Below are 19,724 nucleotides of genomic sequence, written 5' to 3'. Positions count from 1 at the left end.
GTGGCCCCCAAATGCCATTATCTCCGGGCGAATCAACTCTGAAGGTCTGGCCAGACTGACTCGGATATACGAGATGGAGAACAATTGTCCGAAACTTCCGAACCTGATTATCGAAATAGAACGAAATCAAGACTGAGTCTGAAATGTATAAATGGACGGGCATTCTCTGCTGGGAGGATTAGCCAAACACTCACAAGCCAGACGCACATCAGCCCACACCTGCCTAAACAGCTACAAAATCTCGACCATTACGCTCGACCATACACCCCAATAATCGGGTTTGACATCTCGTTCAAAAATAGCCAAAATGACCAAGTACGCCAAAGATCAGCCCGCCGGCTTCAAAAATGCCATTGAAAGAATCGCCATTGTTGGTGTAAGTAAACTACTCAATAACACCATATGCACAAAAATACTAATAAAAGCCCTTAGGCCGGAGGCACCATTGGATCACACATCGTCGCTGCCCTCCTCAAAACCGGAAAACACACAGTCACGGCCCTCTCCCGCAAAGACAGCAGCAACAAACTCGCCGAGGGCGTGATCGTTGCCCCAGTTGACTATAACGACGAGGCAACCATTATCGCCGCCCTCAAGGACCAGCAAATTCTGATCATCACTATGGCCCCCACCGCGCCCCGAGACACCCACAGCAAGCTCGTCCAGGCAGCCGCCAAGGCTGGTGTTCCCTACGTCATGCCCAACAGTTACGCCGGCGACATTGAGAACATCAAACTTGGGCAGGACACAATTCTAGGACCCGTGGGAAAGGCCAACAGGGACGAGATTGAGAGGCTCGGCATGCAGTGGATCTCCGTGTGCTGCGGGTTCTGGTACGATTACAGCCTGGCGGGCGGTGAAGCGCGCTTTGGGTTCGACTTTGATAAGCGTTCCGTGACACTCTATGACGATGGCAACACCAAGAACTCAACGTCCACCTTGTCGCAGGTTGGACGTGCCGTGGCCACAGTTCTGAGCCTCAAGGAGCTTCCCGAGGACGAGAGCGACAAGAGTCTTACTGTATCTGGGTACCTGAACAAGGGCGTGTACCTCAAGAGCTTTGTGGTCAGCCAAAACGACATTTTTGAGAGCGTTAAGCGCGTCACAGGCACTACTGATGCTGACTGGACGGTTACCCACGAGCCCACCAAGAAGCGATACGAGGAGGGCCTTGCGCTGGTTAAAGTTGGTAACATGTCTGGTTTCAGCAAGATGCTGTACGCCAGGGCGTTTTACCCGGATGATAAGAGTGAGTTCTCGGCTAAGGCGCAGAATGAGCTGCTTGGATTGCCGGAGGAGAGCCTGGATGAGGCTACCAAGTCTGGGATTGACATGGTCAAGGAACTGCAGAGCCGTGTTGAGCGCATGGCCTCATAGGCAATAGGATCTACAGTGTTTGAATCAATTAATAGATGACCATTACCACGGGAATTACAATAGCTATCGAAATCCAATATATCTCCCTACTCTTACTTCTTGATTTGGGCTGCATCGCTATCAATGAGCCATCATCACAGGACCGCATTTGGAATTGCTCTATAGATTTGGCGATATTAGGGTTTGTTAAGTAAGATACTGATTCCTTTTAGGAAAGGCCTTTTTAGCAGTCATTTTCAATGTAAGTGCCATTCACTATAGTATCGCCATAGTTAAAAACACTGCCTTTGAAATCAACTTAGCCACATACTAATATCTACTCTAGATAAGCCTGAAAGCCCGCTCCCCAGCGGGGTAGCGTTTTCGTTACTTTTACCCAGATATGCATTAGCTATTAATTTGTGAGGCCCTTTTATTGTAGTTACTAAGGGTGCGATAGTAAGAGTAAAAATATAAAAGCATTAATTGGTCGATAGGAGTAGTCTACCGCATAACCTATTTTGGGTCGAAGGTCTCGACCCAGAACCCAATCTAGTCTAGGTCTAGGTCGAAAGCTTAAAACATAGACCTAACCTAGACCTAGTGACTAGGGCCTTAGAAAACCTAGTATAGGCTGTAAAGATTGGTATCAATAGTAGTCTGAATCCCTTACTCCCTCGGCCCCAGCTCAAAAGCGAACTGCTTCGAAAGAGGTGACACCCTCCAGCGTGCAAAGTGCTGCGCATTCTCCACCAAGATCTGCCGCAGCATCTCCCCCACCAGGCCAAACGCCCTGCCATATGCGTACATACGGCTCCATAATCCCTAAGGCCTCCTTGGTCCACCTCCCTACCCTCTCCTCGTCAATTATCCCCTTCTGCACTATCCGCCTCTCCAGCTCCACTAGGAAACATTCCCTCTCCTGCCTGTCTTTCACAGCAGCCTGCATGACCGCTAATAGTATATGTGACCGGATTGACAAGTCCAACTCATCCATTTCCATTCCTTCTAGTCCTAGTCCAACTGTCTCCTCCACTGCAACAGCGGCTAGGAACTCCACCTCCTCCTCACTTCCGATCTCTCCCTCCCAACCCCTCCACCACGCCTGCTCTCCAATCCCTCCATCGGGCAACCCACACCACTCCACCTGCTCCGACTCGCTATTTACCTCGGCAACCTCTCCCCCCGATACCTGTGCGAGGTACTCTGCTTCTAGCCCGTATATATCATACTTTCCCTGCGCAGTCAATATCCCAAAGCTATTAGGCCCCCATGCTTCCCGGAAAGTTATCTTAATCAGCCGCGATGGAGATAGACCAGGAGTAAAATAGTCAAGCCAGAAGCGCGCATGTGATTCGGAATAGGGTGGTGCACTGGCGTAGGCCGTGTGCAGGCGTGTCATAGTTGCCTCCAGCGTGCTAAGGGCTACTTCAGTAAGAGTCACAAATGGTAGAAAGGGCTGCCTGCGTCGTGTACAAGACACAGTATAGGCCCAGCGGGGGAGTTTCAAGACGTGTGCAAATACTGTACTGCGGCGCGGCTGGCATAGCGGGGAGGAGGAGTCGGGGAGGTCCTGGAGGTCGGGCAGGCGGTACAAGCGCGCTGTAGTACGTTGGGCGAGGAAGTGGGTGGAGTAGTAGGAGCGCCAGGCGGAGGAATGTAGGAGGGCGTGGTGAGCTGTGTAGAAGGCAGGGAAATCAGAGAAGGAAGGGAAGTCCCCCTCCAGTTGGGAGGAATAGCGGTAGATAGCTGCTGCTAGCTGTGCGAGATAGAATACATCCAGGGTACTGTTATTTGTTTAATTATGCAGTGCTATCAGAGATTACCACAGTAGGAGACAAATTACCGGTTAATGCGTAACTCGCCCTCGCCAAAGGACCAGCCATGCGCGTGCAGCTTCTCCACCACATCAAACACCCCATTGTCAGTCCACAGCCCCTCATCCAGATAGATGAATGCGATCCGTAAGACATCCTCATGGCAGGTCACAGGCACAATGCCGCTTTCAACATTGGCCAGAAATTCTTCAGCGCTCATTGTTGTGCTCAAAGCATATGCAGTAAGAAAAAAGTGGTAATTGAGGAAGATAATGTAATTATCAGATCGCGAACTAGAAGGGACTGGGATCGGGATGCAGTTGTGGAGAAAAACCCCACCCAAAGAGGCCCAGAAGATCACAAAAGTATGACTAAGTAGATAATTCTCGTAGACTTGCCTCCAACTTCTGTTTCAATTGCGCCATCTCAACACGTTGACGGCTAGTTTTTTGTGACTCGCCTGCAAGACGCATGAGATCCTCGTCTGAAAACTTACTCACAACTGTTGGGTGAAATGCCCTTCCCAATTTGGACAGAATTTGCCTTTCAATCACCTGTCGGCACACATTGTCGACAAATGTTTTCATGGCAACCTAAATCACCACGTTATAACCGGATCGACCAGTGGGACATGCAGATTACTCACCTTGTAATATGCATTCAGGTCGGTCAATGCCTCGGAGCAGGCTCTGTCAACCATATTAACCTCCACGCGCTTCTGTAGAGCTAAAATCATTCGATTCATTTCATCAGGAGTGTTGTTGAAGTGAACATTGCCACCCAAATCCGATTCAGCTGCTTTCTTGACGGAATTTCGAATGCTTTCCTTCGCTTCGTCATGTCTCGCTTTCTGAATGTTGTCGGTATAGTAGTGATTGTAGGTGATTGGGTGACCTCTTTCATCTTGTATGAGCTTGGAGAGTTCCTCATGAGCATTGTCGGTATTCTCATTGAACGTAGCCATGATGTGCTTCTGCAATTTGTCGTAGACTCCGGCATCCTTTACCACGAACTTCAAGGCCTGGCGCACAAACCGAGTCACTAAACTCACGATAGACTCAATGTGGGCTCGAGAGATCTCTTTCCAGCGACATGATTGGATATGAAACAAACGTTGAAGGAGAGAGTGGTTGTAATTTCCTGGGAGCTCGCGACCTCTTGTTTGCCGATACATCTGTTATCGTAAGCGATGACCTTTCCGCTTGAGATTTTGGCTTACCTCTTTAATCCAAGAAAACATCTCTTTCTCTGTAACAGAAAGCTCTTTATTTTTGTCTTCCTCGATTTCCTCTTTGCTTTCCTCTTTGCTTTCTTCTTTGATTTCCTCTTCGAGTATATCATCGCAATCAGACGCGACGACCTTTCTCCGTTGGCCATGGATCCTCATGTATTGGGCAAAGTGCTCATTTTTCCTATGGATCGCAGCACGTAGACGGCAACTTTCTGGACCAGTTGCAAAAAAATCGCCGTCCCAGCTATCATAGTTTCCCTCAAGACCATTCTTGACAATTCCATAGAATTCAGTACTGATCTGAGTGAGAAATACTCGAACTTGCGTTGCGTTTGATCTCTCAATCCCAAGGTTAATCATTTCGTCATCCACACGCTGCAGTAGACGTCGAACCTCCTGCTGAACCTTCGGTAGCTCTCGCTCGATATGGCTATCCAGCAGTTCCTCCAAAAATGAACGTAAATTGTTCATCCCAATTCTCGTAGAATCAAGTCCCTGGGCCTTCCAACGTAGACTGGAGAAGAACTCCATTTCTACCTGATTGCGCTGCCGAAAACCGATTCCGTCCAATAATTCATCCGGGGAGGGATTTTTGACGAGAAAGAAGCCAAGATTCAACTTCGTGCGATCCAGGTTTTTTGCCAAGCGAGCCACTCTTTCTTCTGTGTTACTGTTGATGAGGTCGGGTTTCGTGATGATCCCCACAGTCCTAACACCCTCCTTGTCAAAATGACGCGCTCGTTGAATAATGCGTTGGGTCTCTGCATCGCTGCTGGCCGGAATAATAGCAAGTATTATTGTACGAGAGCTCTCCAGATATGAATCAACCAAACGTCGCACGATCCCAACGTCTTCCTCGTTTTCCGAGACCTCTATCAATCCCGGTAGATCAACCAAAGTCAGATGAAGCCCCGTATTGCCGACTAATTCGAGTCTAAGAACATCCGCAGCGAAGCCAGGTGCATCGGCAAGCTCGCTGAATCCTCGAACCCCCATATAATTGGAAGCTTCGCGGATTATCGTCGGTAATTCGTTGAAATCTTGAAATTCTCGTTGAAACCCCGCGAACTTTGTTTTCTCCTCAGGAGAACGAGATTGACTCGGCAGAAGGCTTGCAGTCATCGAACTGACTTGAGTGTCATGGCGCAGTACTATCTCGGTAGGAAACTGTGTACAAAGTCCGTCCTTGCGAGGAAAAGGGTATCCGGTGATACCTTCGAGAACAGAGCTTTTTCCCGCCGACTGATCACCACACACTGCTAGCTGGGGGAGCGCGATATGATCGCCAACCCCGTTGGCTCGAACACAGTCAATTTGATTAAGTCTTTTGGATGATTTTGCCGAACTGAGTCCAGGGTTATCCTTCCCTCTGTCCAAATCGGTTGAGTCTCCGTCCTCGTCAAGAGACATAATGGTTCGCATTTGCTGCAGAATCGGTGATGAATTCAGAAAGAAGTTTGTGATTGTTGATAACTGATTGATTCGTTTCGTTTCTGCCCGTCTTATTTATCCTTTTTCTGCCCGTAATTGCTGGACGCATTCTGAGCCAGCATCCAAAAGACCCAATCAGATTCACTATAACTGCAAGCAAGGGTTGGCGATATACCACCACCGAGAAGGGAAGAATATGAACCAATGGTATTTTGAAAATGGTGTTATTTGGTGTAATCTGTACTACTTCGACAAATATCCTTATCTTGGGGAAGTCTGGAATGGACGGAGGATACTTGTGGCTGAAGAATTATGGTCTTTTAAGGCCGAAGCCAGGCATTTGAATGCTACCCTCCGCGGGAGGAATCTTGAATGCAATAGCGAGCCCAATAACATCGTCCATCTATCATAAAATCGCGAATACTTTGTGAATGGCTCAATGAGGGGGATTACTACTATAAGATGAAGCTACGCTCGAATATGTGGCATTCGTGGATTCAATGACGCGTTTTCATTCCTAGTTTCCGCGTACAACCAGGCAATTTGCCGTTGAGCATATTTCCTGTCTTTCGTTCTCATTAATACATGTAAATTCCTTGTCTCCCAACGCTCGCTCAAGCTTTTACCAGATCGGATCTCCTAGACTTCGACTGAGGGTCCAGATAAGGTGCCTCTCCCAGACTGCAGACTCGGTCACCAGCTCGAGCCTCTACATAGTCATATGTGGCGCAATGCCACGTAGAACGGTTATCCCAGATCGCTAAATCATTCTCACTCCACTTGAAGCGAACCTGGGCGTCGTGGTTTTGAGTCACCAACTGCTTGCTGTTAGCCATCCTGAATACCTAGGTAGTGGAGCCATAGAATAATGTTGCCCAACTTACATTGAACAGATACGCCAGCAATATATCCGATTCATCTTTGGTCACACCTTGAATACGCTTAGTGAATCCTTTGTTCACATAAACAGATTTCCAGCCCGTCACCGCTATTTCTTATTGTCAGTAATATAAACGAGAAGAGGGATGCGGAGCCACATACGGTTAGTTCTGATGACGGGATGTGTTGCCTCGAGCTCGTCGCCCTGATTGAGAGGCGAGCCACGAATTCCATCTCGCAACGGATTTCCCAACCGCCGTGCCTCTTCGTGAAAGAATTTTGCATCGTGTGTGGCTGTCAAGCCCTCTAAGAATCTTGCCATCTCCGGCGAGAGACGGTCGTACACTTCGTACCCTGACGCCCATAATGTGTCTCCTCCCGTCTCTGGGAGAGTGTGAATCTTGAGCATTGCGTAGTCAGAGGGCACACGTTCAAAGCTAATATCGGAATGCCATCCCGCTGAAGCAAAGCGGCTTGTGTCACTGAGTTGATGGGTGAGACCACCGCCCTTCTTCTGCTTCTCGCTGCTAATGACACTGATTTGGTCACCCAGCTCGCTTCCACTTTCAGTCAAGGGATGAACGTGTAAGCCCGATGATTCTGGCTATCATCAGGTCAGTCTAGTAATTGACAAGGAAAGAAAAATGTCTTGGCCGTGGAAGGAACTCACGCATCCTGCTATCACACTTAATTTCTCCCCGAATGCCTGCATCTGCTGTGGCGTCAAATCTTGATCACGTAGGAAGACCACGCCTCGTCTCGATACTGTTTTACTGTTAGAAACATGCTATAAGAATATGTACTTGTAACGTACTGGTGACGGCAAGATCCTTAATGAGTTGGTCACATTGCTCCGATTTTAGAATATCTGCCACTTGTAGTCCTTTGTATTCTGTGCCAATGACAGGAGTTAGATCATTATGGGAATATGAGTCCAAGCTGCCTGAATATTCAAGGGGTTGCGAGTTGCGAGTTTGTGACTGCTCGTGGCCTCCCTTAATTGTGGACATGGCGTTAGCGTTGGCGGCGATAGCTGGCATGTTACCCCTGTTTAATTCAACAATCGGATAAATTCGAGCGATGACAAAATAGCGAATTTTATGAAGCTTTAAAGCCGAGGCATTACATATATCAGATGTCTCCCGCTTGGCAAAAGTTAAATGGCGCTATCTTCGGTGGGGCGTCGGCGACAATTTCGGAGCTGCGCCTATGGCGTGCTAAATGCCAATTTGATGAAATACCTTTAAACAAACCTCAACAATCTCTTTTAATATTGATATAGCGCCTGGAGAAATTTATTCGAATGTTGAAGGTTGGATTATAGGAAGGACAGTATTATAGTTGACTGGCTCAGGGGAGAAATATAGATAATTTTCAGGAACAATGTTTTTGTTCTTGGTTGACGCTAAGGAATAGAAACCGCCATTGGCTGGAAATAACCGTTATTATTTGTCCCAGACTTCTTAGTCGATGATGTGCTTTACACTCTTTCTTCTGCAATCCCTTCTAGATTTAAAGTATTCACGCTTAGTAGGATTAAGCGTATAAAAAAAATGCGGTTGACAGCCATCATCCAACACTGGCAAGGAATAGATAACCCATAACTATATAACCATAGAAATCCCCGTGCTATATAAAATTTTCGCCAGAGCTATTCCCATCCTCTTTTTTTTGCTTTTCTACAGTCTCTCCAAATTGTATAAAATCTAGTCCTGCAAGAGCAATCATGGCCGAGATTGGTCAGGGCCCGATAGGCAAAACCAAAGCCAGCGATGAGGAAAACTACAACTCCAAAGTGCCAGTAGAAATCACACAGGGAGGCCTTGCCAGCGTCACTGCTCCCCATGAGTCCTATGAGGGATACCATCGGTTTGACCCGTCCGCTACTTGGACCGCTAAAGAGGAGAAAGATGTTGTGTTCAAGACGGACTTGATGCTGTTGTCATTCATTTGTCTTATGGTATGCTTCCTTTTCTCCGGTTTGACAAAGGTCAATGCTAAGCAGAAACAGTTCTTTGGTCTCCAACTAGACCGTGGAAATCTATCGAATGCCGTCACGGACAACTTCCTCGTTGATTTGGGAATGACAAGCAACGATTACAACAATGTGAGGATGTTCAAAACAAAGCGGCACGACACATACTAATCTTTCATTCTATAGGGTACGACTATCCAATTGCTCGCTTTCTTATCGATGGAAATTCCGGTGCAGATCCTCATCAAGCGCTATGGCTTCAATCGAATCCTTCCTTTCATGATGATCGGCTGGAGCTTGGTGTCATGGACGCAAGCCTGGATCACAAATCGTGCTACGTTTTACATCACCCGCGCTTTGATCGGCGCCTTTGAAGGTGGTTTCATTCCAGGAACGATTTTGTTTGCGACTTATTTCTATAAAACACGCGAACTCTCCGTGCGCCTGGCATTCTTTTGGTCGACACTCAACGTATGCTCCCATCTCTGCATTCATGTAGCAGTTGCAGATCCACCGAACTAACCATTATTTGCTTTAACCATAGGTTGCCCGCATTATCTCTTCCCTTCTCGCGGCAGGTATTCTCAAGATGCGAGGAGTCCATGGACACACTGGCTGGTTCTGGTTGTTCCTGATCGAAGGACTGCTCACCTTCCTGATCGGCGTTGTGGTGCGATTTAACTCTATACCCTCACTGGAAATATGTATTCTGACATTTTGCAGGCCTTGCTCTATCTGCCCAAATCTTCAACAAACACCAAAAGCGTTCTCGTCCGCACACCCTGGTACACGGAACGCCAGGAGGTTATCATGGTTAACGTACGTATCTTTCACCGTCCAAAAAGGCTCTTGAATCATCTAACTCCCTACAGCGTCTCCTCCGCGACGACCCCTCGAAGGGTCTCACTAATATTCAAGAAAGTGCCACTTTCAAAGACCTTCTCGATGCCTGGAGTGACAAATCGATGTGGGGCCTCTACTTGGTCGGCCTCGTTGCATACATCCCGCAGGGCCCAGTCCAAGCCTACCTCTCTCTGACCCTCAAACGCCTTGGATTCTCAACCTTTGATTCAAACATGCTTTCGATCCCCTCGGCCGCGCTGCAGATCATCCTCATGCTTGCCCTCTGTAAGAGCAGCGAGATTTTCCAAGAGCGTACCTTCCACTGCCTCTTCGGCGAGCTGTGGTCTCTGCCTCTGCTGGCAGCATTGATCGCCCTGCCAAACGGCGGCTACAACTGGCCACGCTTCACGATCACCACCCTGATCTCAGGATACCCGTATTTCCACCCGATCGTGTCGGCATGGATCTCCGAGAACACATTCGATGTCAAGAAGAGAGCCCTCACCGCAGCGACGTATAATGTTATCGTGCAGATTGGATCTGTGATCTCGTCCCGTGAGTCTTTGGGCCCAATTACCCCAATTTGATTTTACCCCGATCCATTGCTAATTTACCTACAGAAATCTACCGTAAAAACGACTCTCCATACTATCATACCGGAAACAAAATCCTCATTTCGTTATGTGCGTTATCGCTAGTTATCTTCATCATCCAGCGTGAGTTCCTACGCTATTTGAACCGCCAAAAGGAGACGAAGTGGAATGCTATGTCACTCGAGGAGCAAGAGTTGTACCAAGCCGATCAAGTCGCCAGAGAAAAGGAGGGCAACAAACGGCTAGACTTCCGCTTTTCGTACTAGGTGCTTCGGTTGTACGGTTGGATTATGATAAAGATATATTTAGGATGAATATTTACATTTGAGCGCAACGCAGATATGCAAGACCGAATGCAAGGCGTAGTCTGGTATCAAACACTTTCAACTGAATCCTCTAGAAAAGATCTAGGTTGCCATCTCATTAGCTAAAAAGATCTCAGATGGGAGCTGGCGGGGCTTACTCTGGGTCATAAAACTTCCAATCAGATTCTCGACGGAAGAGGGGTCATCGATCGTGACAATGAATGGTGCCCCGAGGGGCTCCTCATCGTATCATTCCTTGCTAGTGGGGCTACATACCTCCGGTAAACTGTGGATCGTAGCTAAATGCAGGATAGCCATTATTCACTGAAGAGAAACACGATTCCGCAAACCCACAGGCTAGCATATCGTCTAGACAAATCGGGTAATCGGCTTGCTCTTCCGGTGAAATAAGATTGCCAGGCATCCACCAATCCGTACCAGTGGGGTGGATTGCAGGATTCAGATCCCCGCCCTCGGACCAATCTGGAATTGTAATGATGTAGTCGGGTCCTGGAAGTGGAGGCTCTTCCTGGACTAGTTGATTCTCGGATGTTGTTTCAATCAAATGTCTACTTTTCATCGGTGCATGTACTGTGGACCACATTGCACGACCGGCTTTATATTGCGCTTCGGTCATTTTCTTATACAACACGTCCACTAGTTCCTTATTCTCACCGCCATCGAAGGTGGATAAAAATGAGTGAAGTCGGGCCAAGATATCGTATGGACGACTTTCGTCATTCCAAAACGAAGCCATAGGTAGCATGGCCATATTTATCACCGCGTCAGCCAGTGAATTGGCAATTCCATACAACTTCAACTCCTGCAGTACTTCGTCAGAAATATGCATTCAAGGATATCCATCTAGGAACGTACCATGCCAAGCCCATGGGCTTTGATTGCAGCTTGAGGTAGCTTAGATACGATGTCCAGAAGTTCTTGTGCAACCAGGATGGGAAACGACGGAGAGTCAGCCCATTGAGATGGAAAGAATTGGTGGTGTTTTGCTGAGACCTTCCATAAGATCATGCGCATCCAGTGCCTAGTGACACACAGGTCGGCTTTCTGCACGTCCGAGATGTGATCCATTAAAGTTGACCCGTCTTGTAGCCCATCATGCAACATTTTGAAAGATCGCTTGTCCAGATTCCTCATCTCGTCAGAGATTGAATACATTCCAAGATCGTCATCTTCTATGAAATCGAACATCCTGGACTGGTCGAAGAGGCGGAACAAATTTAGAAGCTTTAAAAACGCAGGAAGGACTTGGGGTTCGCCATCGAGGTCCAGTTCGGGTGTTGAAATATTAGTCTTAAGCACAACAGGAAGTTTGTGAAGAATGCAGACACCCCTATTCCAAGATTAGAGTCTGAATTTCTTTTACAAACAAGTGGGAAGATCCTTACCTCTCCGTAATGAATAGCAGCCACAATACTCGTCGGCGAATCTGCTGCTCATCTTGTGGGAGTCCAATGTATGCTATTTCGCGATGCAAATTCATCATCTGGGCGAGAGATATGGCCTCCCTCAGGAAAAGTAGCGACTCACTCCCACCTGCATGCTTGCTTTCATGGTAGATATGAAGAAAAAACGACGTCCGCACCTTATCCAAACTCACTGCGGACGTGTATGCACCGAACCTTCGGGCTCTCATGCTTTCGGCTGCAAATGTATCGGCGGTGATCGGTTTACCGTGCAAGAGGCTCGGCTGAAGTCTCAGTTGTGCGATTGTTGCGGCTGCAACAGCTGTCGCCAGCGCGTATGTCTCAATATCGATGTCCCCGGTGACTTGCTGCAGAATAGATATTACATTTTTGGCGTCGACGATTGGCCACACGGGGTACATGCGCATATGATAGATATAGAGGGGGTAGGCAATGACATTCGTTGGGATTCGGCATGTAAATCTTGGTGATAAACTGCTGAATAATGGCCAGAATAAGAAAAGAACATGTTCATAGTCAGCCTTTGAGTACGCACCTGCCTGATTGCCGATCAATGGATCGCCCGACCGCTGGAAGCTGAGTTGTGACATCCGTCCCCTGCAGCTCCCTCAAGGGAGTCGGATCCTGGCTGGGCTGGGCTGCAGCTCCCCGTTGGACTTGATCGATCAGATACTGGGTCGTGGAACGCAGGCGCTGCGGACCGCGGGGCTGCTGGGCTAGAAGATATGTACACTTGATGCGAGAATTCCGGCAACCAAGACATGGATGGCCATCCCTGCATCGGATCTTCAAGTTTTCAATTAACACCACATCCTACATTCTAGTGAGAGCTGATTCTAACGTGATCCTCACCTTCCGAATCTTACAGCCATCGCAGGCGGTCTTGGTCGATGATCTGGCAGACATGCTGAAGCTATACGCGGGGTAGATTATGCATCCCCAGGTACTCCGTATACGAGAGTCTAATCTAAAATCATAATTCAAGTGAACAATCAAAAAAAGGGGGGGATAAAGAATTGCGTTATACCGTCGACAGGGCACGCCATACTGACAAGACCCACATCGTCTGGATCCCGAGAATGCCTCCGATCCGTCTCCACAACCCAAACGATGATTGGCCCGTGCCCGGATATCTTTTAGACAATCCACGGGTGGATCACAACCAAATTCGCGAAGTAGACCAAGTCGCAGTACAAATTAATTTGATCCCCCTCTATTTCTATTTCTCTAGATACAGTTTGTGATAGCTTTTTTTTTTCTCTCTTGGTTTTTCTAGCAACTGACTGAACACTTAAACCATGGCGTGGCCCAACAAGAACAAAGACATGCAATATCGCCGTGTGGGAAATTCAGGCTTGCATGTATCTGCCCTAGGATTGGGAGGATGGTTAACGTGAGAAGCTTTTCTATGTCACCCGCAAAAAGAAGAGTCAAATTTTAACGTGGGCAAATTGTATAGGTTCGGAGGCCATGTGGAAAATCGTACGAGTGGCATTCAGTATAAGGACGCAATTCATTACTAACTAGATATTCTAGAGACTGCTTTTGACTGCATGAAGCAGGCTTACGACTGTGGTATCAATCTTTTCGACACAGCAGAAAGGTAAGCGATGAGAACATTCGTTAAAAGCCCATAAGCTCACAGTTGCAGTTATGCCGATGGTCAATCTGAAGTCGTCATGGGACAAGCCATCAAAAAGTTCGGCTGGAAGCGCAGCGATCTGGTTATTACTACCAAGCTAAACTGGGGTCTGGCGAATGGCGAAATCCTGGTTAATAACCACGGACTATCACGGAAACACATTGTTGAGGGTGCTCAGGCTTCTCTGGAGCGATTGCAGCTCGAATACGTTGACATTATTTACGCCCATCGCCCGGATCGCCTGACGCCTATGGAAGAGACCGTCCGCGCCTTCAACCACGTTATTGAAAAGGGCTGGGCATTCTACTGGGGAACTTCAGAATGGTCTGCAGATGAGATCACCGAAGCTTGCGGAATAGCCAAGTCCCTGGGTCTTATCGCGCCCATTGTTGAGCAGCCTCTGTACAACATGTTGGATCGCGATAGGGTCGAGGGACAGTTCCAGCGGATTTACTCGCGGTGCGGGATTGGTCTCACCACTTTCTCTCCGTTGAAGATGGGTCTGCTGAGCGGCAAGTACAACGATGCGATATCAGCGCCTCCCGTAGGCTCGCGATTTGCCGAGAGCAATGACAAGTTTGCGAGCAGTGTCCGCAATGACTGGGAGAACGAGGAGTGGGCCAGGAATATTCGCAAGATTACTGGTCTTAAGGTACCATCATCAAACCACTCGAATCAAGAATGAAACTGACCCTCAACAGGAATTAGCGGATAGGCTGGGCGTCAAGCTCTCGCAGCTGGCACTGGCATGGTGTCTCAAGAACGAGAATGTTTCATCGGTGATCACAGGTGCTTCGAGACCAGAGCAGATCGTCGACAACGTACAAAGCCTGAAGCTTTTGCCGATGCTGACTCCTGAAATAATGACTGAGATCGATGAGTACCTGCTCAACAAGCCTACTCAGGACCCTGCCAGACAGGATTGATAGTTGTTTTTCTATTCCAGTATATTATGATGATAAATAATATGGTTAGGATACGGATTGTTGTTCAGAGTTCATAGCACGCCGGATGTCCCACTAGGTCATGTCAAATATGTGCACTTAGCCTGTAGATGCCTTGTTTAAAAAAAGATCATTGCAACTTGTTTTGGATTATAGAATTGTCATTCTTCCCAATCTCAAAAGATGTGACTATTGGTATAGATACAAAGGTACCTTAGCTCTAAAAGAAAGAAAGAGAGGAAGCCAAGGGAAGAGAGGCTCTTAAGACGTGGGGGCGAAGTGCGGCTGTACTTCAGAGCGATGACCGATCGTGCGAAATGCAAAGGGAAAAGCAAGAGTATTTGGCTTATATAGCCGCTGAGCCTTTCTAGCTCTAGTTTCGACACTGTAAGCCAATTTTAATTTCTTCTGACACTTGGAGATATTTGAGGAAGATCTTGTTTGAGCCTTGAAAACCACATCTAATAACGCAAATAGTTATAATTGTTCTTTAATCGTACTATTCCCCTATTATATTTGTATCACAACGCCGTGGGGATTATTTAGTAAGTGATGGAACACTGGATCGCCTCATAGTATTAATGGTATATATATGTGCTACCGCCATCGGCTGTACGGAGTAGTCTTGCCACAATCAAACGTGGGGGCTGTTCCATCATAATCATGGAACTCGCTCCACGAGAAGGCTTTTTGAGCCGCATGTAACCGACCCTACGGAGTCGGTATTTCCGGAGTACTTGCAGTCCGTGTACTGTGCAGGGAGATCGAAAGTACCCAGTGATGCGGGATATTCACCACTAGCGCCCGCGTCGATAGGACCAGTGACACGGTAGGAGTTGGTGGAAACGTTCTCGGTTGTCGAATCCTGATTGTCGGCGTAGTATTCACTGGACCAAGGGTAGGAGTGCGTCTCGGTCAAATCGAAGTATACCGCGTGAACCTAGTACTCAATATCATGGACTCATTCGGGTAGTCAGGGTTAGGACTTGAGATTGAAGTGGTGGTCGTAGGTGTGCTACTGTTTGTCGTGGTCATGGTTATGGTCATGGTGTCGGCGGTCCTATCTCACTCATCGTAGTCGGATGCAAGGGCAGCAAACACAGCCTGATCATCGCGAGAGTTGTTCTCGTATTCGTATATACCAGCTGGGGAGGCCATTGCGTCTGGGACCTCGCTGGTGGTGATGGTGGTTGTGACTGTCATATCCTGTAAGTCGCAGTTAATCACCGTCTCGCAGCGGGCTCGCGTAGTGGCTGGGTAGCTCCTCGTCGGGGTGGTATGGAGCGTCGTGCAGGGCTATAGGCTTTATGGGCCTTGCAGAGCTCTATTAATTTCTACCTATAGCTTCTACAGTTATGCGCGATTCTCCATGCCCTAAATCCCAAACCACTATTCCAATCCCTCAAATAATCAAACCTAGGCCTGTTGTTCAGAACGGCTGCCAACAATGGCAATGTTTAATAAGGTTCAGCGATATGCCGATATCCCCCACCCCCGCAGCCGACCGGAGCGGAACCCGACTGGGCACCCGGAATGAGACCCGGATGATATCAACTTCGGATTGCAAGCCGTGGCATTTTCAAATGTTGGGCCCCAACTTCTTCCTATAACCGAGGGATAACGTACTCTTAAAGCATGGCCCCTTCCTTGGCATATACGCACTTGGCAGATGTCAGAGATGGCAGCTTTATAGTGGTGATTTGTGGCCTGCTACTCCATATTGTCACTAGAAATGATCGGAGGACGAGTATGTTATCAATAGTGCAATAATTCTCGCTGAAATTCTCTCTAGTTGACAGAGTCTAGGGTGAATCGAGCCTGGGGAATAGTCTGGAGCAATGGAACTCGCCACTCTGATTTGGTAAAGTGGACTCCATACAACCAGATCCGTTGAGCTTCGCGTAAACCCCAGGTTTTTACCCCATTTAGATCATCTGGAGATTTTAACTTTCCCTCATTCCAGTATAAATAACTGCCCCATGGTGACCATGATACTTTTATTCAAGGGCTAGTATCCTACCTGACTTCTCTATATCACTTCCCCTACACTATAAGCGTTTGTCTGGCACCTTCACTATGGCGAATTCCTCTCGGACCCCGTCCGTAGCCGATGAAAAGGGCCTGGCGGAATATGAAGAAAATGTGATGGATATCGCGGCTGGAAGAGGTCATCTCGCCACGGATGAATATGGTCAGGCCCTTGCGGAATTCGATAAAGCTGCTGAGTCGAGGTTGCGTTTGAAGATCGACCTGTTCATCATCCCCACGGTGTCATTGATGTATCTGTTTTGTTTTATAGATCGGGCAAATATAGGTGCGTATATTACCTATCACTATTACCTCGCTCCCCTAACTAATTACTGTTGTTAAAATAGGAAATGCCAAGCTAGCTGGCTTCGAGAAGGACCTCGGACTCGAAGGACTTGATTACAACATCGTGCTATCGATATTCTTTATCTCATATATCGTGTTTGAGATCCCGAGCAATCTCATGTGTAAATGGATCGGTCCTGGGTGGTGGCTTCCAGGCATTGAAATCGGGTTTGGCATCTGCTCCGTCGCGACAGCATTTGTCAATAATATTCATCAGGCGTCTGGGGTTCGCTTTCTTTTGGGGTAGGTACACAAACTTATAAGAAGTTTCATATGAATACTGTGGGAATACCGCTGACTCTTCCCCAGTCTGTTTGAGGCAGGATTGATGCCTGGAATCGCCTATTATCTTTCGCGATGGTATCGACGGAGTGAACTTGCCTTCCGTCTGTCACTGTATATTGTCATGGCTCCACTGGCCGGTGCATTTGGTGGTCTTCTAGCTTCTGGTATTCTGAAGCTAGATAGTTTCGGCTCTCTCTCGAGCTGGCGAATGATCTTCGCGATTGAAGGGATTATTACTATCTGCATTGGTATTATTTCATTCTTCACCCTAACCGACAGACCGGAGACAGCGCTATGGCTCTCACAAGAAGAGAAGGATCTGGCCGTTGTGCGTGTTAAGTCTGAGCGCGTGGCGACAACCGAGCTTCTCGATAAATTCGATACGGCTAAAATGATGCGTGGCATCTTTAGTCCAACCACGATCATCACGGCATTCATCTATATGCTGAACAATATCACCGTTCAGGGTCTCGGAATGTTTGCGCCTACTATCATCAAAACTATCTATCCTAATGCCGGGGTGATATCCCAACAGCTACATACGGTTCCTCCGTATGTTGTCGGGGCATTCTTTACTTTGTTATTCCCGTTCCTTAGCTGGCGCTTCGACCACCGACTGATCTTTTTTGTTTCATGTGCTCCACTAATGATAATCGGTAAACATTCACCATGATATACTCTCTTATCAAATGCTGACTATAGTGAGTAGGCTATATCATGTTCCTTGCTTCCGAAGACCCTATGGTACGATATGGAGCGACTTTCCTTATCAGCAGTGGATCGTTTGCATTTGGAGCTTTTTGCGCTGCTCATGTGTCCGCCAACGTTGTTTCGGATACCGCGCGGTCATCAGCGATTAGCGCAATGGTCATGTTTGGCAATATAGGTGGACTTATCAGCACCTGGTCATACCTCCCCTTCGACGGCCCTAACTATCATATCGGGAACGGGCTTAATTTGGCAACTTCCAGCACCACCCTACTTCTAGGTGCTGGTCTGTGGGTCTACATGGCCTGGGATAACAAGCGGCGTGATCGAGTGGATGTTAATGCTGCCTTGGCAGGACTTTCACAGATGCAGATTCAGGACCTGGACTGGCGTCATCCTGGCTTCCGTTGGCGACCTTAGGTTTAAGTTCTCCTGTTTATTTTGCGTTTTATTCTCATCTTGGCGATTGGCGACCGCGAATAAGCAGAGAGAGAAGTGTGAGCCTGGGCCTATCACACAATATCAACGAGCAAACCACGCTCATAACAGTTATGCTCTTTCAAATCTGTCTATTCTGCCTAGTAAACTGGCAACCTGCGTAGTCCGTGCGTGGAATTTGTGTAGCATGCGTTGTCTTCTTCTCCGAAACCTTTGGCAGAAATTAAGGTGACTAGGCAAAAGGAAGTAAACAGAAGATGGAAAATACCCACGCCGATTTTAAGGGAAACAATGAACGGATAACTTCCACAACTTGCTAGCCCGTGTATCTTGCTGCCCCAATATATGGTTCGGTTATTTAGGCAGTACATTGTTCATCGCACCTTAATTGTTTTTTTTGATTTATTCTTTCCTTTTCCGGCTGACCACACCATAGAAATGGATTGGCCTTTCGAGTTATCTTCATGCAATCCCTATAAACCATCTAACTCACCCTGGATTCATTCACAGGGTTTTAACATCCCACAACAGGCTAAATATGCAAGAACGAAAGATATTGTACGGCGACATCGTTATCATCGGAGCAGGCTTGTCGGGAATCGACACGGTATGCCAGCTCCAACGGCAACTACGTGTTAGTGACTATGTAATTTATGACCGTGCTCGAGAATTGAGTGTAGGGTGGGCAGCAAATAATTAAGTTCCAGGATGGATGGATATATTCCCACTCAGGACCATTGTTGATTTAAGCGGACTCCGCGGCTTGATAAGGACGGAAGTCGGAATCCGTCGTCATGTCATGGATATTAATGTAGTCATCCTAGGTAGAGTGAATAGTTCCAGAGTGATTTTCATAACCCGAGGGAATATAGATAGACAAAATAGCCCGTCCCCTCTTCCATCTACTCCACTATAGTGAGACTATCGATCTATGGGATTATTAGTTAACATAATATTAGACTATTCACCATTTCTAACCATGAAACCGTTATACCCCGACCGAAGCAATATACTAGGCCTGCTCTAATTAGAAAACAATTCAAAACTACTGAATTTAGTATACTGATTGATGTACGGTTGCCGTATCGGGTTCGTGTGGGTATGCCCTCTGTAAACGGGGTTTGTCTGTCAATTAGCCTTTCCTTCTTTAATCACCCACGAGGGCTTCTTTCATTCTCACTATGCATGTTATGTTATCATGTTGATTTTGTATGGATGACAGTGGGGCTGATACCGTTCGATGTCATGTACCACCCATTCCGTAATCCTAAAACAGTCGGCAGTTACCCATCCATTTGCCGACTTGTATGCCATATTTCCCGTGTTGCTGGGCAGGCCTCGGTTCTCGGTGCTTAGTAGTAACACCGTCTATTTTTTGGTATGGCCAATACCGTGAAGTTGCTTGTTGTTTGCTTGTTGTAACCAGAAATGAAATTGCATATTTGAAGAGAAATCATTG

The 19,724-nt window shown here is 47.4% G+C and overlaps 8 protein-coding genes across 8 annotated transcripts; 4 read left to right on the top strand and 4 right to left on the bottom strand.

The window, feature by feature from the left end:
* Positions 1–307: 307 nt before the first annotated feature.
* Positions 308–1,377, top strand: PEX2_082350 (aromatic alcohol reductase; the record flags this gene model as incomplete). The annotated part of the gene is made up of 2 exons (XM_016745505.1): positions 308–376; positions 433–1,377. The coding sequence occupies 2 exons, from the start codon at positions 308–310 to the stop codon at positions 1,375–1,377; spliced, it is 1,014 nt and encodes a 337-aa protein (XP_016595318.1).
* A 667-nt stretch (positions 1,378–2,044) lies between these two features.
* On the bottom strand, positions 2,045–5,826 carry PEX2_082340 (dynamin family protein; the record flags this gene model as incomplete). Its single annotated transcript, XM_016745504.1, has 5 exons — positions 2,045–3,143; positions 3,203–3,476; positions 3,670–3,766; positions 3,820–4,347; positions 4,393–5,826. The coding sequence occupies 5 exons, from the start codon at positions 5,824–5,826 to the stop codon at positions 2,045–2,047; spliced, it is 3,432 nt and encodes a 1,143-aa protein (XP_016595317.1).
* A 623-nt stretch (positions 5,827–6,449) lies between these two features.
* Positions 6,450–7,724, bottom strand: PEX2_082330 (TauD/TfdA dioxygenase family protein; the record flags this gene model as incomplete). Its single annotated transcript, XM_016745503.1, has 5 exons — positions 6,450–6,653; positions 6,720–6,823; positions 6,877–7,318; positions 7,385–7,479; positions 7,529–7,724. 5 exons carry the CDS (start codon positions 7,722–7,724, stop codon positions 6,450–6,452), a joined length of 1,041 nt encoding a protein of 346 aa, XP_016595316.1.
* A 716-nt stretch (positions 7,725–8,440) lies between these two features.
* Positions 8,441–10,391, top strand: PEX2_082320 (putative MFS transporter; the record flags this gene model as incomplete). The annotated part of the gene is made up of 7 exons (XM_016745502.1): positions 8,441–8,674; positions 8,726–8,821; positions 8,876–9,160; positions 9,234–9,359; positions 9,413–9,508; positions 9,562–10,087; positions 10,153–10,391. 7 exons carry the CDS (start codon positions 8,441–8,443, stop codon positions 10,389–10,391), a joined length of 1,602 nt encoding a protein of 533 aa, XP_016595315.1.
* Positions 10,392–10,698: 307 nt separating this feature from the next.
* PEX2_082310 (fungal specific transcription factor domain-containing protein) lies at positions 10,699–12,282 on the bottom strand (the record flags this gene model as incomplete). The annotated part of the gene is made up of 4 exons (XM_016745501.1): positions 10,699–10,729; positions 10,781–11,253; positions 11,307–11,781; positions 11,837–12,282. 4 exons carry the CDS (start codon positions 12,280–12,282, stop codon positions 10,699–10,701), a joined length of 1,425 nt encoding a protein of 474 aa, XP_016595314.1.
* Positions 12,283–13,173: 891 nt separating this feature from the next.
* PEX2_082300 (uncharacterized protein) lies at positions 13,174–14,443 on the top strand (the record flags this gene model as incomplete). Its single annotated transcript, XM_016745500.1, has 5 exons — positions 13,174–13,268; positions 13,335–13,357; positions 13,412–13,478; positions 13,527–14,169; positions 14,219–14,443. 5 exons carry the CDS (start codon positions 13,174–13,176, stop codon positions 14,441–14,443), a joined length of 1,053 nt encoding a protein of 350 aa, XP_016595313.1.
* A 679-nt stretch (positions 14,444–15,122) lies between these two features.
* On the bottom strand, positions 15,123–15,619 carry PEX2_082290 (uncharacterized protein; the record flags this gene model as incomplete). The annotated part of the gene is made up of 3 exons (XM_016745499.1): positions 15,123–15,348; positions 15,393–15,479; positions 15,531–15,619. 3 exons carry the CDS (start codon positions 15,617–15,619, stop codon positions 15,123–15,125), a joined length of 402 nt encoding a protein of 133 aa, XP_016595312.1.
* Positions 15,620–16,537: 918 nt separating this feature from the next.
* PEX2_082280 (Major facilitator superfamily domain, general substrate transporter) lies at positions 16,538–18,247 on the top strand (the record flags this gene model as incomplete). The annotated part of the gene is made up of 4 exons (XM_016745498.1): positions 16,538–16,775; positions 16,837–17,077; positions 17,144–17,775; positions 17,829–18,247. 4 exons carry the CDS (start codon positions 16,538–16,540, stop codon positions 18,245–18,247), a joined length of 1,530 nt encoding a protein of 509 aa, XP_016595311.1.
* Positions 18,248–19,724: the final 1,477 nt, after the last annotated feature.

This window comes from Penicillium expansum, assembly GCF_000769745.1.
Source record: "Penicillium expansum strain MD-8 chromosome Unknown contig275, whole genome shotgun sequence".
In the NCBI taxonomy this organism is placed as follows: domain Eukaryota; kingdom Fungi; phylum Ascomycota; class Eurotiomycetes; order Eurotiales; family Aspergillaceae; genus Penicillium; species Penicillium expansum.
This window is presented reverse-complemented; position numbering and strand designations above follow the sequence as displayed.